This window comes from Lepidochelys kempii, chromosome 27 (genome assembly GCF_965140285.1).
Source record: "Lepidochelys kempii isolate rLepKem1 chromosome 27, rLepKem1.hap1, whole genome shotgun sequence".
Lineage (NCBI taxonomy): Eukaryota > Metazoa > Chordata > Testudines > Cheloniidae > Lepidochelys > Lepidochelys kempii.
The window spans coordinates 16,295,974-16,311,375 of NC_136406.1; the positions used below are offsets into that span (position 1 = coordinate 16,295,974).

At 40.0% G+C, this 15,402-nt stretch overlaps 1 protein-coding gene and 1 long non-coding RNA gene across 3 annotated transcripts in view; one reads left to right on the forward strand and one right to left on the reverse strand.

Annotated features, from left to right (window-relative positions):
* Positions 1-15,402, forward strand: part of LOC140903888 (uncharacterized) — a 315,051-nt gene that overhangs the window by 149,855 nt on the left and 149,794 nt on the right. The window lies entirely within an intron of this gene.
* On the reverse strand, positions 6,152-13,418 carry LOC140903785 (keratin, type I cytoskeletal 15). Of its 2 annotated transcripts, none has more exons than XM_073325575.1 (8): positions 12,852-13,418; positions 11,096-11,178; positions 9,728-9,884; positions 8,659-8,820; positions 8,232-8,357; positions 7,893-8,113; positions 6,816-6,841; positions 6,152-6,243 (listed from the first exon to the last, which is right to left on the reverse strand). In XM_073325575.1, exons 1-8 carry the CDS (start codon positions 13,416-13,418, stop codon positions 6,152-6,154), a joined length of 1,434 nt encoding a protein of 477 aa, XP_073181676.1. The 2 variants fall into 2 exon arrangements, with proteins under 2 accessions (XP_073181676.1, XP_073181677.1); XM_073325576.1 differs by lacking the exons at positions 6,152-6,243; positions 6,816-6,841 and adding an exon at positions 6,352-6,369 and having other exon boundaries at positions 7,889-8,113; positions 12,852-13,162; positions 13,211-13,418.

Below are 15,402 nucleotides of genomic sequence, written 5' to 3' on the forward strand. Positions count from 1 at the left end.
ACTTTTCTGTCTGATTTCAAATCCATGCCATCAGAGATGAAATGGCAGTGCCCCAAAGCCACTTGTCACATATATGTCGAAAGGATGGTTGCAACTGCAGTGTAGCAAAACTCTCAGATATACCAATAAATATACAGCCACCAGTTATTTCGGTTTCCACTACAGTGCTGTGTCATATATGCCTGTTAATTCATTTTCAGACATTCCAGAGATGTTGTGAATGCTTTGAGTGTTACACACCGTACTGGTTTGGGCCTGCAGGTCAATTTCCAGAGCCTGAACTGTGTGTCTTAGCTCAATGACCCATGTCTGGCTGCTTTGCACTGTTCTCCAGCAGAGATCACCTCCTTATTCAGTTCTTCTGTCTGAAATACAAATAAGATGAAAGGAAACAATCAGACAATGGTGGCTCCATTTTATAGGCAGCCGGGCACCCTTTGGGTTTGGAATTTGATTTTGATTTGTCTACCATAAAATACCCACGTGGGCACAGTACCAATCCTCAACTTCACACTGGTTCTTTTCAACTGAGGTCTCATACTGACATCTTATCTCTCCCAGGACCTTGGTTAGGTCATATGTTGGAGCTGCATCCACCTCTACATTGATTCGGTCACCAAGCTGACTGCCAAGTGGTTTGGCTTCCTGAGGAGATCAAAGAGTAAGAGGTTGAACAATGCAGAAAGGATCCTTTCCTCCTATTGGTCACCAAGCACCCTCTGAAATTTTCCTGACCCTCTTCGTGGTCTCTCTCTGCTCTCACTTTTCTATCAGAAATGACTCCCATTTTCAGATGTACTGAACCCAGTTTATTATGAATGCCAGTACAGAAATAGAAGCGAATGCCCTAAACATTTTAGAACTGCTACCAAAATCCACTGTTTTTCCCAAAGGAGAAACATAATATTCCTCCTTTGCGGGGGGAAAATATTTTTGTGGAAATAACACCTTGTTGTTGGCTTTGAGTGCAATTAGTGTAGAGATGTAATGACACCCGGATGGAATTCACACTTTTTCACCTCTCCTCTTTTGGGGGCGGGGTGAGGAGGGAGGAGGATTCTCAATGACGTTATAGAGAAACTATGACAGGTTTCAGAGTAGCAGCCGTGTTAGTCTGTATTTGCAAAAAGAAAAGGAGTACTAGTGGCACCAAAGAGACTAACCAATTTATTTGAACATAAGCTTTCGTGAGCTACAGCTCACTTCATCGGATGCATTCAGTGGAAAGTACAGTGAGGAGATTTATATACACACAGAACATGAAAAAATGGGTGTTATCATACACACTGAATGCATCCGATGAAGTGAGCTGTAGCTCACAAAAGCTTAGGCTCAAATAAGTTGGTTAGTTTCTAAGGTGCCACTAGTACTCCTTTTCTTTTTATAGAGAAACTATGGAGATTATAAATGTATTTGGGTCTATGTCAAGGACAACATTTGCTCAAGTTTGGAACAATTTAGACAAATAATAGTGAAATGTGTACGAAAAAAACTATTCAAAGGAAGTATGAGGAGCAACTAATAGAAAGAGGTTAGAAGGGAACTCAACCACTGAGGTATTGAAGAACATTATTCAAACAATGGCTGAGAGTAGGTGAATCACCTCTGCATTTTCTATGCTTCTCTCTAGAGATATAACATTCCTTTATCTCCTTTGTATTTAATAAATACCTATCAGTTCACATATCCTAGTCTGTTGCAAGTGCTTTGGAGTATAGCATTAAAATTCAAAATAATCTGGACAAATTGGAGAAATTATCTGAAGTAAATAGGATGAAATTCAATAAGGACAAATGCAAAGTACTCCACTTAGGAAGGAAATGGGAAACGACTGCCTAGAAAGAGTACTGTGGAAAGGTATCTGGGGGTTATAGTGGACCACAAGCTAAATATGTGTCAACAGTGTAATGCTGTTGCAAAAAAACCGAACATTATTCTGGAATGTATTAGCAGGAGTGATGTAAGCAAGACATGAGAAGTAATTTTTCCGCTCTACTCTGCTCTGATTAGGCCTCAACTGATGTATTGTGTCCAGATCTAGGCACCACATTTCTGGAAGGATGTGGACAAAGTAGAGAGACTCCAGAGAAGAGCAACAAAAATGATTAAAGGTCTTGAAAACATGATGTATGAGGGAACATTGAAAAAACTGGATTTGTTTAGTCTAGAAAAGAGAAGATTGAGAGGGGACATAACAGTTTTCAAGTACATAAGAGGTTGTTACAAGGAGGAAGAAAAAATATTTTTCTTAACCTCTGAGGATAGGACAAGAAGCAACTGACAGATAAATATAGGGGTATGTCAGCCAGGTGGATGCAAAGAAAAAGACTTGGAACAAACCAGTCTTGCAAAAATACAAAGCTAAACCTAAAAGTAGAATGAGATCAATGGAAGAACATCAATGAATTGCACCAAAACAGATAAAATTAGTATGATGCTTGCCTTGGCAATGGAAAATGAATGTTGCTGAAAATATTGAGAACTGCAGAAGCACACTCAGATTTCCTAGAGAAAATAAATATTATTAAAAAGATACATTGTGTTCTAAAAGCAGCTAGAATAAAGGCCACTGAGGTCCGAATAGTGCAAGACATCTTGTCTCAGAAAAAATTAAATTGAGTCTGCTTTTACAAAGCAAAGCAAATACCATGGTTAGAGGTCAAAATTAGATTTGATTCCTTTACTATCTTGTGCTTTGTTGGAAAATACCTAGAAAATAAAAGGAAAGCTACAGTGCTCTAGTGGTGGGACATCAAATCTATACACAAGTGCGTGGCCAGCCCAATAAAGAGGTGAGAACACTGAGAATACTACACAAGTTAAATGATGGAAAGGGGATGGGGAGAGAGCAAAGAGGAGGGAGACGTATTGTGCTGTTGAAATATATTAACTTGAAAAATTGTATATGCTTCTGAGTGTCCAGGAGTTAATGATGTACCTTCTGTATGATTGCTGGGACTGGTCCCTCACTGTGGGCTGGCAGGGGCTAATAGCATTTTGATTGCCGTGTGATCAGGTCCTGTGGGAGGGAATGCTGTTATTTTATATCAATCCTTCTGGTTGATTGAGAGAGAGTGTTGAGGGGTGTACCGTTGACACTTTGAAGGAGTTGTAAACAAGGAGACAAATGGGAAAATATTTTTCAGCTAAGCTAATGGTGCTGGCAACCAGGAGAGTATTTTGATTGCTAAATCCATCAGAATCTCTGCAGAATACCATAGAAACAGTGATGGACAGATGGTGGGGACAATATTATCACAGTACAGTATCAAACCCAGACTGGGTGGTCCAAATGCCACTTAACGTACCCATGCCCAATTAATGAGAGTTATTGTTTAGGTCTGATGACAGGTCCCTTTGATGATGCAATAAAAAGAACATTACAGTGGCAAAACTTACTGTGATGAGTCCTGACTTATCTAAACCTTTTAGTACTGGCTGACTCACCATAAAATATCTTGTTGAGACATCAAGTTACCCTATGCCATCTTGGGATCTGAATTTAGTACTGTTACATTTTATTAAAATTTCTTTTGAACCTTTGGAGAGTTGTTCATTATTCCATCTGTCTATAAAAACAGTGTTTTTGATAGCAATCTCTTCTGCAAGGCATACAAGTAAATTACATGTGTTAATGGATGATCTGCAATTCACTGTTTTTCATAAAGACAAAGTGTTTCTTTTTACTCACCCTAAGTTTTTACCAAATGTGGTTTCTGATTTTCATATAAATCAGTCTATTATTTTAACAGTTTTCTTTCCCAAACCCCATACTCATGATGGAGAGCCTAAATTACACGCACTAGATGTTAGAAGAGCTCTATCATTTTATTTAGACAGAACTAAACAATTTAGACAGTCCCTAAAATTGTTGATTGCTTATGAAATGAAGAACAAGGGGAAAGCTATTTTTGTACAAACACTTTCTCAATGGGTTAGATTAAGTATTTATGAAGTTTATAACTTGAAGGAGGTACCCATTCCTGAAGGGATTAGAAAGCATTCGATTACAGAAAAGGCAGTCTGTAGAGCTTGACAGTTTCCTCTAATAAAGATATGTAGAGCAACACAGTGGAGTTCTGTTCAGACCTTTACTAAACCTTATTCTTTAGATTTGGAATCTAGATCTGATGCAAAATTTGGCAAGGCAGTCTCTGATGTAGTTTACAAACTCTACACTGAGGCTGAGTCAAGGAAAAGGCTGGAGCAGTACTGGGCCAGGAAAGCTCTGCACCATAGGCACTACTGCTGAGCATGGTCCTGGGGAAAGAAGCAGTATATGGAGAGCTCTAGCAGCGTAGGCAAGGGGAAGGAAAGAAGCCATTTCCGGGAGGACCACTGCCCTGCAACAGTAAGAAAAGGAGCCCTTACTGAGGTGGTCCAGCAGTGAATCTTTCCCTCCCTCCTTTTAGACATCACCCAAGAGAGTCACCTGAAACAATGGACTATAACTTAACAGCAGCCATGCCCCAAACTGGTCCATTTGATGTGGTAGGACCTGGCCCAAGGCAAGATGTGCAGGAGATAGGTCTAACATATGCCATGCCACGCTATCACACTTTCAGGGCCTTGGGCTGGGATCCAGAAGAGCAGGAGGGCCTGGGTCCCCCTACCAATCCCAAATTCCCCTACACCTAGCCCTAGGATGGGCAGGATTAGGGGGTTATCGACAAAGAAGCTGACCCAGCTGAATGCCATTCAGGGAGCTCAGAACACATTGAACTAAAAGGGAGACTGGAGCAGCAGGCTCTCACTACTAGGCCTGCTGACTGAACAGCCAGCCCTGCTACACAGTCCTTCAGTCCTTGTATAATTAGGACTCCATCATCCCACTATTCTGGGTCAGAGTACTGTTTATCAATCTATCCCATAAATGGGAATATGCAGAGGACAATCAAAGGAGAAATGGAGGTTACTTACCTGTAACCGAGGTTCTTCAGGGTAGACTCTGCAGAGTCACAGACCCCACCTGCCTTTCTCCACTACCTCAGAGTCCTACTTTCCTATTTCAACTCTCCGAATGACATTATAGGAAAAGGAACTTCCTGATCTAAAAGGGCATGTCTGTTTCTCCTTTTCAGGAAGTAATGAAGACTCCATATGAAAAGGAGCTGAGCAGGGCTTCAGCTGTTTGGAGGTGGTTATTATATTTGTCCTATTGTGTCCCTAGTGCGCAATGCCATAAATGTTTAGTTCTTTAAATCTTTCCTCATAAATCAGTCTGTCCAGTTCCTTGATCATTTTTTTCTTATTCTTTCCTGTATCCTTCCAGTTTATGGATATCTTTCCTCCATTGACCTGGTGCCTAAAGGTGCCAGGTACAATCTCAATATTACAGGTGTAAACACTGAATATCAAGGGACTATTGCCTTCTTGCACCATGACCTAGTGCCTGTATGTATGCAGCCCCAAATCATACTGATATTTTGCTTCCAAATCACATTATAAATTCACGTCTAGCTTGCTCTCCTCTATTACCCGTCTCTTTCAGCATTATTGCTTTCCAGTTTTTTCCCCCGCCTTCACTATCTGTATTTTAGATGATTTTCCCCAGATGTATTAACTGTAGCCTAATTTTGTTTTATTTCTGCCCATGTATTATTAGTAGGAGTAGTGTTGGGAACTTAATAGTATATAAATTTATTCATATCTCAGTTACTCCAAAAGCTGTTCAGAATTAGACAGTTGAAGGCAGATGTATGACGATAGTAATTTGGTTTGGATTGTGCTGGACACGTGACATGGGTGCCACATCTAACACACAAAACTATGTTGCTGATTATGAAAAAAAATTAAAGAAAAACTCAACATACATTTATTTCAAGCCAGGAAAGAAATTTTATTATCCAGACTTATACAATACAGTAAAGCTGCTGGTATGCAGTAAAATGAGCCCTTCACCTCAGGATTTAAGAACAGATAGTCATTGTAAAAGACAGAGAGGAAATTATAAGAAAGACACCAAGCTGTTGTGCATTATCGGATTACGCTCTTGTGACTATATCATTATCATTTCAGTTAGCATTTTCTAGTGTGCATACCAAACAGATTCCTTGTTACTCTGTTGGCAGGTATTTCATGATTCCCCTCTCAGATGCTTGCTGTCGTTAGAACTGGTACAACACAGGTGGTCTCATGTGGGTGAGGGGAATCAGTATTTCCTTTCCTGGGAAGAAATTACTTTTCCATCTACTGAATCTTCCACACTAATGCGAACTCTGCTGCTGCTGCTGCTAAGGGATGCTGTGATGAAGAGAAAGGGAAACTGTAATTATAACTGGGGAAATAAATATACATCCGTAGAACACTGAAGAATCCTGTTTTTCTCCCACTAGAAGCTTCCTTCACTTATCATACACACAGCCCTGCCTCTTCTCACGACACTAGACTGTCACAGTCTTGAAATATGAGGATCATGAGATCTAAGTAAAGCTTATGTAATTTCCATATGAAAATTACATATCAAAATTGGCAGTACCTTACTGTTAGTATGACTCAGCAGAAGCCGATCAAGGGACCCCCAGATCTCCATAATTATTTCGAATTCAGAGATATGAGTACAAGTGATCAGATGCCTGCCTACCAGTTTGCTAGACCAGGGATAAAATAATTTTGGTCCTAAAAAAACTTTGGGGGCTATGGAGACAGTATGATCAATCTTTGGGAGGAGGAATGGAGATACTGTCTGTAATCCCTCTAGTCAATAGAGGATGGGCTTGTTCAGTTCTATTTTACCATAAGGATGGTGGTTGTATCCACCAACCGCACTACTAAATGTATTTTATTTCCCCTCTTTATTTCAAAATCCACCTTACCATCCTTAGGGCTCCATCCCGACAGCCTGTGGAAGAGAAGAGATACAGGATTAAACTAATGAGTTCCACTGCAATTGTGCACTGTGCAGCAGATTCAATCCTACTGATGTAGTCTGACCACTGAACGGCCTCTAAGTTGGAACATGCAAATTTTGTGTACAAAAGATCGACTGTGAAAAACTGCAGATGCGAAATGGAGGCCCTTTTGAAAATGTGGCCCTTAAATGACCATTCAGTAGTTATAGTGTTTTGGTTGTAATTGCTTATCCTCTTTTGCATATTCCGAAGGTCACTTATTTTTGCTCAGTCCTATAACAGTAAAGAATATGAACAGCAGTCAGTACAGTTGTAGCTCTTTAGATTCCTATTCCCATTCTTGACATTTCTACATTTTTACGTCTCTTAAAATTTCATTATTTAAAAAAAAATAAAAACTAAGAGCTGATTTCCCCCTCAAAAGTAGTGCTTCAGTGCACACACAAATGTCCTACTAGCATTAATGCAAGTTCTGTTTGTGGATCAGAGATGGGAATAGTCCCCAGCAAGTGAAAAGTTTATTTAAGAAGTGTTCTACACACTGGAAACATGAGGAAATAGCTTAGAATTACACCGTATAACAGTGGATATTTTCATCTTTCTATGGAGGAACCGGGGGTGTGACATTTACATGAGTAGTGAGAAGAGACTCTAATAGATGGTTCTACGCTAATGGCCATGATTCCCATGCAGCAAGAAACATGCAGGACCTTTATCTATTGCTCATCTTGTAGCTCATCTTAGTTAATATGAGTGCATTCCCACTTTCATAATTAAAGTTTTCATTATCAGCTCATTTGCCTTTGAAGATGGATTTGCATTTTGGCAGCCTTTGGGGTTTTCCTGGACACCTCTTGGCAGCCCACAATAGGCCCAGTACCCAGTCAGTACAATTCAGAAATCTGCAGTAGTCCTGGTTGTAATGAGGCTCAAGTTCACCTAATTTCAGGGCAGATTCCATACATTACTGTTATAACATATGTCATGTTAATAAGATTATAAATTGCCATTAGGGGTTTTATTTTGGACATAGTTACATACTGGGAGTCCTGGCCTTCCAACAGATGGCGGTAAGTGGCAATCTCCTGCTCTAATCTGGTTTTGATGTCCAGGAGCATCTTATACTCTTGGTTCTGCCGCTCCATGTCACATCGAAGCTCAGCCAGTTGCTCCTCAATGCTGGTGATCATGGCCTGAAGTTGTGCTAGCTGTGCACAGTATCTTCCTTCTGTTTCTGCCAAGTTGGCTTCCAGCCCAGCTTTCTAATATAAAACAAAGTTAAAGTGGGTTATCATGCAGATTCATTCCATAGTAGAGCAAGAGATCAAAGGGAGGCATGTGCTAATAGTGACTTATTGTGTGCATGGAACAGCCACATACCATGCTGAGCTGGGATTGGAGTTCTATCTCCAGGCCCTTTAGTGTGCGTCTCAGTTCTGTAATCTCGCTCTTGCTGGTATGTATCTGTTCAGTACTGGTGGCTACTTCACGGTTCAGCTCCTCAGTCTGGAAGAAAAACAAAAATAATAAAAATCAAATGCAAATTGGATTACCAAATGTTTTATTTCCCAAAAGGAAAGTACCACCCTAATCACTGTCGTGGTGCTGCTTGCTTTGGATCTGATTCTAAGCAATGGTCCAATGGTGAAAAGAGGATGAATGTTTAAAATCTTGGTAGGTGTATCAGGACTCTTAGCTTCTTACCGAATGCAGAAACTGATCAGCAAATGCAGGAGTGTTGCACAGAAATTGGGACCATGATGAGATGATAGTGCATCATTTTATTTGTTCATTGGGATAGCCATACCTGTTTATAGAACCAGGCCTCAGCATCTCGACGGTTCTTATCAGCCAGTATTTCATACTGCTCTCTCATCTCAGCCAGGACACTGGTGAGATCAACTCCAGGAGCAGCATCCATCTCTACGCTGACCTGTCCACCCAGCTGATTGCTGTATTCCTTCATTTCCTACAGAGACAGAAAGACACAAAAGAGGTTATACATTCTTCCCTTGTACACTTTCTGCCCTCAGCAATCCATATAGCTTAACTGGGAAACATGTGGTTTGAGTTATGGTTATTACACACCTCACTGCCTGCTAGCCCGTAATTCCCCATTTCATTTTAAATTTTACCATGCTTAAATCCCTTACGCTTAACAATCTGTCCCAATTTGTAATTAGCTCAGACACTGTAATTTCCTTCCCCAGACTTGAAGATGAGCTCTGAGAAGCTCGAAAGCTTGTGCCTTTCTCCAACAGAATTTGATCCAATCAAAGACGTTACCTTGATACAGGTTGCAACATCCTCTGCTAAATTAGAAGTTTTTATTTTCTTTCTTTATATATAATTTAACTTTATTATATACATTTTCTGTTGCATGTATTATAACTTTAATATCTTAACACATGAGTTCTTTATCAGTTCCTTTTCATAAAGAAGTTTATTCAGACACTGAATTTTTGTTCGCATATGTGGTTGGAACTGAAATTTTTAAATGAAATATCTTGATTACTGTGGATTGATGTTTGTCTATGTGTGTGATCTTTTTTAAAATAAAATGTCTGGAACAATCATATTTTTGTTTCTAAATGAATGGGAACATTTCATGTAAGAAATATTGTTGTCTATGGAATAATTTAAAAATTTCTGACCGCAGGCTCATGCACGTCAAAGCAGGTACACAACTCACATCTTTAACACAGTTTAGAATCAGAGGGATATTAGTCTGGGGAGCCCTTTGGAATTGTTTTAAGGTTAAAGATTTTTTTATAAATCATCCAGTTGTGAAGCTGTCATTCCTTGGGGTATTTTTTAATCCCAAACTGAATTCTAAATGTGGATGTTTCTCCCCACTCCATGTTTAGAGCACTCACTTCCTCATGATTCTTCTTGAGGAAAGCCAACTCTTCCTTCAGGTTTTCAATCTGCATCTCCAGATCAGCTCTGGACAGAGTCAGCTCATCCAAGACTCTACGCAGGCCATTGATATCAGCCTCAACACTCTGGCGAAGGAACAACTCGTTCTCATATCTGCAATTTAAATAAAAGAAACAGACATTTGAAAACACATGGCTTTGTATCCTATGTAATTGTAAAAACAGGGAATCTTATGCCTGTTGTGTCAGAGAGGAACAGGACAACAGAAATGTAAAGTCAGAAGACAGACCAAAAATAGTAGGCTAGAATGTTTGTTCCAGTTTTAAAGTATGCTATGCAAAAATGTGTGAGATAGCCATCTTGGTCCTTTGTGGACATTTGACAACATCATATCACCAAATAAGTTGGCATTTTTGGCAATCCCAAGATACCAGCACCTAGTTACAACAGTGATTAGTACTATAAGACAGACTGACAGACAGATCAGGATTTAGGTGCAATGCCAGAATTGTATGTGGGAACTTACAAAAAGCCCACCTACTGGGTTATCAGGCTGGTGCTCATATGCAGTAAGAAAATCACTATATTTAAAGAGGAAAACTTGAAAATAACAAATGTATTTGGACTTGAACTACATTTCTGAAGCATAGCTAAATATGAGCTTTATGGGTTTGTATACCTAGACGGGGTTATTAACATCTATAAAAAAGATAATGGACAATCCAGTTTTCGTGACCTCTCAGTGATGAAGAAAGGCATACGTTGTAAGCTTTGCCCAGGGCACTAGAGGAGAAAATATAATCCTGGAGCTACATCATTGTAAGGGAAAGTACTTGGTGGCATCTTGACAGCAGTGCCCTGAAGACAAGCTCATTTCAACAGCGTACCTGAATTTCTGTAGGTCACTCTTTGGCTTTCCTATCTATCTTTCCTCTCCTAATGCCTACATCCTATGAGAGAGAATGAGTACAAGAAAGAGATTATCCCTCCATCCCATCATGCCACTTCAAGCTGAAAGCAAATTCAGACCCTTTCTCATTTTAAAATCTTTAAGTGAAAATTTTTTCAGTGAGAATGAACTGTACAAAAAGTTAATAACAGTATAGGAAGTTAAGACATGAGGTATAACAAAACAGGAAGACATCTTGATTGGCTTGGTGTCATTGCCGATAAAGTTTCTTCTCCCATTTCTTCCTTTAGCATATCTATTCTTTTGCCAGGATTTTCTCTTGTAAATTATAAGGGAAAAAATTCCATCCCTAAACTTGTGAGCTGTGGTTGGGAATCCATACTCTCTGCTACTATGATGAGATGTTCAGCTTCCGAAATATTAATTTGAAACAGCTAGAGCAAAATTAACTTACTTCAGTCTGAAATCATCTGAAGCCAGTCTAGCATTGTCAATCTCCAAAATGACTCTGGAATTGTCAATAGTAGCTGCAAGAATCTGGCAATTGGGAGACAGAAAAAAGATTCCTGTGAATAATGGTAAAAAATGACTGTACAGGGGTGGGCAAACTTTTTGACCTGAGAGCCACATCTGGGTATGGAAATTGTATGGTGGGCGATGAATGTTCACGAAATTGGGGGTTGGGATGCAGGAGGGAGTGAGGGCTCCAGTTGGGGGTGTGGGCTCTGGGGTGGGGCCAAAAATGAGGAGTTCAGCATGTGGGAGGGGGTTCCGGGCTGGGGCAGGGGGTTGGGATGCGGGAGAGGATGAGGGCTCCGGCTGAAGGTGTGGGCTCTGGGGTGGGGCCAGAGATGAGGGGTTTGGGATGCAGGAGGGGGCTGCGGGCTGGGGTGGAGCAGTGGGGTTCGGAATATGAGAGTAGGCTCTGGGCTGAGTCGGGCTTGGGGTTTGGGAGGGGTTAGATAGGTGTAGATTGTTACTGAGACATGTAAAGCAGTGAAGAAGAGAGAAGGATTGGATCTGGGGTGATAAATCATTAATCAAAGCACGATTTATGAATTCCAAAAAACACATTTCATAATATCGCCTTTACCCCACACCATACTATTCATAGCTTATACATGGGAAAAACAAAAGAAGCTAAACATTAGTCGTATTCTAAATGTGGACCCGGGAGCTGAGTGTAAAATAGAGATCTTGAGGTTTATCCGAAGCAAGTGTGGGTGTGTCAGACTGAAATTAGACAGCTTGATTTTCCCTCTCTTTCCTATTTGTAAAAAGAAAAGGAGTACTTGTGGCACCTTAGAGACTAACCAATTTATTAGAGCATAAGCTTTCGTGAGCTACAGCTCACTTCATCAGATGCTGTAGCTCACGAAAGCTTATGCTCTAATAAATTGGTTAGTCTCTAAGGTGCCACAAGTACTCCTTTTCTTTTTGCGAATACAGACTAACACGGCTGTTTCCTATTTGTGTAATCTCTCAGTTCATGCAATTAATGGCAACAAAATCCAACCCTTTCATTCTCTGTGCTAATGTTCTTAAGATAAAAGATGAAATAAGAATTAAAACTGACTGCACATTATTATCCAGTACAGTTCTGATGGCAATAGAATATTGAAACATTCTCCTTGCCAAAATGTGTTTGAAATAATGAACTCAAAATATAAATCTAACTTTTCATAAGCATGTTTCTCTCGTTCTAAATGTATTCTATGGTACTTTTGTACAAATTTTATAATCCTTAAAAATTAATTACAGTGGGAAGTTAAACAGTACATTCAATTCACACCCAGGGTAAATGGAAAGTAAACTTACACCATACAATATTTCACCTTACCTTTGCCCCGAAGACTTCCTTACTTTTGAAGGCCATGGTTTGTACTTTGTCACATTGTTTAATATTTGATTGCTTTACAACTTATGGATAAACTTTAATGTATTGTGTCACATTTTGTTACCATCTTAGAGCTTTCAATTAACATTAAAAAAAGCCTACATTTTCGGTGTGAGACTTTTATTTTAATAAAATAAAACAGCAATAGCTGTTCCCTTCTTTCCTGCTGGAGTGTTTTTATCCACAATGCATTTACTTTTTTGGCAAGAAATTATGACTTTGTAATTCTTTCTAATTGGTTAAAAAAGTTGGAATGTGCAATTCACTAATAATAAATTGTTATAACAATCCCTTCTAAATATGAATGTCATACCTTGTCTCGAAGCTCATCAATTATCTTGTAATAAGGACTGTAGTCACGTTCTGGACTAGTGGGACCTTGCTTCTGATACCAGTCTCGGATTTTGATCTCTAGATCAGTATTTGCTTGCTCCAGAGCTCGCACCTTGTCCAGATAGGCTGCCAGACGATCGTTCAGGTTCTGCATAGTTATCTTTTCGTTTCCAGATAGGATTCCTCCATCACCACCACCAAAGTCATAAATACCACCAAAGCCACCACCAGCACCTCCTCCAAAGCAACCACCAGCATCTCCTCCAAAGCCAGAATAAAAGCCACTACTTCCTCCATAGCCCCCACCCAAGCTAGAACTATATCCAGCCCCATAGCTACTGCCCAAGCCACCACCATATCCACTTCCAGAGGAGACATACCGAGTGGAAGAGACAGAAACGCCCCTGCCACCAGATCCTCCATGGATACTTGGGGGTCTGTAGGATCCTCCCATTCGGACTGAAGAAACACGAGAGGAGCTACTGCCCCCACCCCCCAGACCACCACCATAGTTAGAAGAGGTGCTCTGCATAAAGGAAGTAGCCATGACAGCAGCACTGAAGGATCTGGTGTCAGTTACTCAGCTTGGCCTAGTATAAGAGAGTAAGTCTCTGCACTGTAGTGGAGCCCAATTTATACCAACCACAGTGGGTGTTATATGACAAACCCACTCTCCAAACCTCCCCCAAAAGATCTCCACCCTTAAGGGTGATGCCAAGTTATAATAATTTTGCTTACTAACACAGCTGGCTGTACATCCTGAGGAGTTGGACTTTTTTTCTTCAGTTAAACAAAAGGTATGATTCAGGATGAATGCATGTTTGTTTTTTTCTTGAGGCTACAGTTCTACCACTTGGATTATGTTTTACATTTTTTTTACATTCAAGAAAAGAAAAAACAACTGAGTTTGACCACACCCAATTTATGCATTAACAAAAACCACTGTAGTCACTTTAAGAAAAAGTCTTCCACAAAAGTGAAGTTTGTTTTATATGAACTTCCACATTCATTTTAAATGCATCTTTAGCAGCTTATCCAGTGCTGCTGCTTGTCCCCCCACCCCCTTAAAAAAAAAGTCATGGTTTGTTTCCATCAAGACTTTGGAATCAGCTACTTTTCTATTTCTATTCTTTGCTCAGAATCATCCTTCAGGGTTTGGAACCTCAATGTTTAAGGCATAAAACACATAATCCTGCTGGAGTGTGAATCTCAAATGAACGGGACAGTATTCGTAGTTATTAAAATAACTGAATAATTATTGGGAGGTAACAGTCAAGAGAAAACAGAAGAACGGGGATGATACGAGGTGAGTGAAAAGTAATTAAAAGGCTGCTGCAAAGAAGAGGTGGCAAAGCTTCCCACTGCTAACTATTGCAAAGGCTAAACATACTGGATATAACATTAAACAGAAAAGTTTCAGTCAGATAGAAGTTAACGTTTTAATGGTGATATCCACTTGGAAATTGAACAAATTTCTGAAAATGACGGTGCAATCAATATCAAATTGATATCTTAAAAATCACAGCTTAAGGAGTACCTATCAGAAATTATCTACAGGTATTAGTCCGGCATTAAAGCAGGGGAGTGAACTATGTGTCCCTTTCAGTCCTAACAATTCTCTGATGAAATTCCACAACACAGATTGGTCATCTGTTAGTGTAATTGTGCAACATGAACTGGATGCTGTTAAGAAACATCTTTTCATTCTCTGTGGACAGGATGAGACTGAACTTGTGAGATTTCCGATGCAAGTCTTATTTGTTCTGTCCTGCTAGAGTAGCATGTGTGCGTGTGAGAGAGAGAGAGAGAGAAAGAGAGGCTGGAAACAAAGTAGCGTTGCTCTTAAAACCCCTGTGCCCCCTGCCCCTGCATCCCTTTTGTGGTGCTTGAATGACAGTTTCCAAGGAGATTGTTCTTCAGATGAAAGCAGTGTTTTTACTGGGGGCTGGGGGTTAGCATGAGGAGTAGTAGGGCATGCTACAAGTCAGAATTGTAGGTTTAGGGAGCTGGGAATGCTGCCGGTCAGGACTGACTGGCATTGGCAGTGATGGACAGGGAGCCAAGTTCTGGAAGAGGAGGTTGTACTGTAGGACCTGATGTGCATTGACAGAGCTAGGGTGAATGGGAGAAACTTTTCCTGCCCTTCGCTTCAGAAACACCAAGTATACATTAAAATCAAACATTTAAAAAAGAACAACAAATGCTATGTGTTTGCTGGCAACATCAATAAAAGAGGTTTCTGTCTATCACAGTTGCCGAATTGGATATAGATAAATAAATTGGAAAATGGGATGGGAGGTTTCAGATTAACAGTCCTCAGTATCAAGGGTTTTTTTGAGGTTGCATAGTTGACAATTGAATGGAGTGCAAGAGACACATCACCAGAAAGACATGGCACTGGGAACCAAGAGCTATATCAACGGCCCCTCTTTGATCCACACTTTAACAATCTGCTTATGATACTGCCCTCTCACAATCTGTTTTCTCACCTTTTCTATTCTAAAGAAAAGCAGTATATTTCCAAATTTTGA

Excerpts from the sequence above, each read along its gene's own strand:
- LOC140903785 (XM_073325575.1), bottom strand. The coding sequence starts at position 13,418 with ATGGCTACTTCCTTTATGCAGAGCACCTCTTCTAACTATGGTGGTGGT. Across the intron at positions 8,821-9,727 it reads TCAAGAAGAATCATGAGGAA|GAAATGAAGGAATACAGCAA; the intron begins GTGAGTGCTCTA and ends CTGTCTCTGTAG. Across the intron at positions 8,358-8,658 it reads AGGCCTGGTTCTATAAACAG|ACTGAGGAGCTGAACCGTGA; the intron begins GTATGGCTATCC and ends TTTTTCTTCCAG.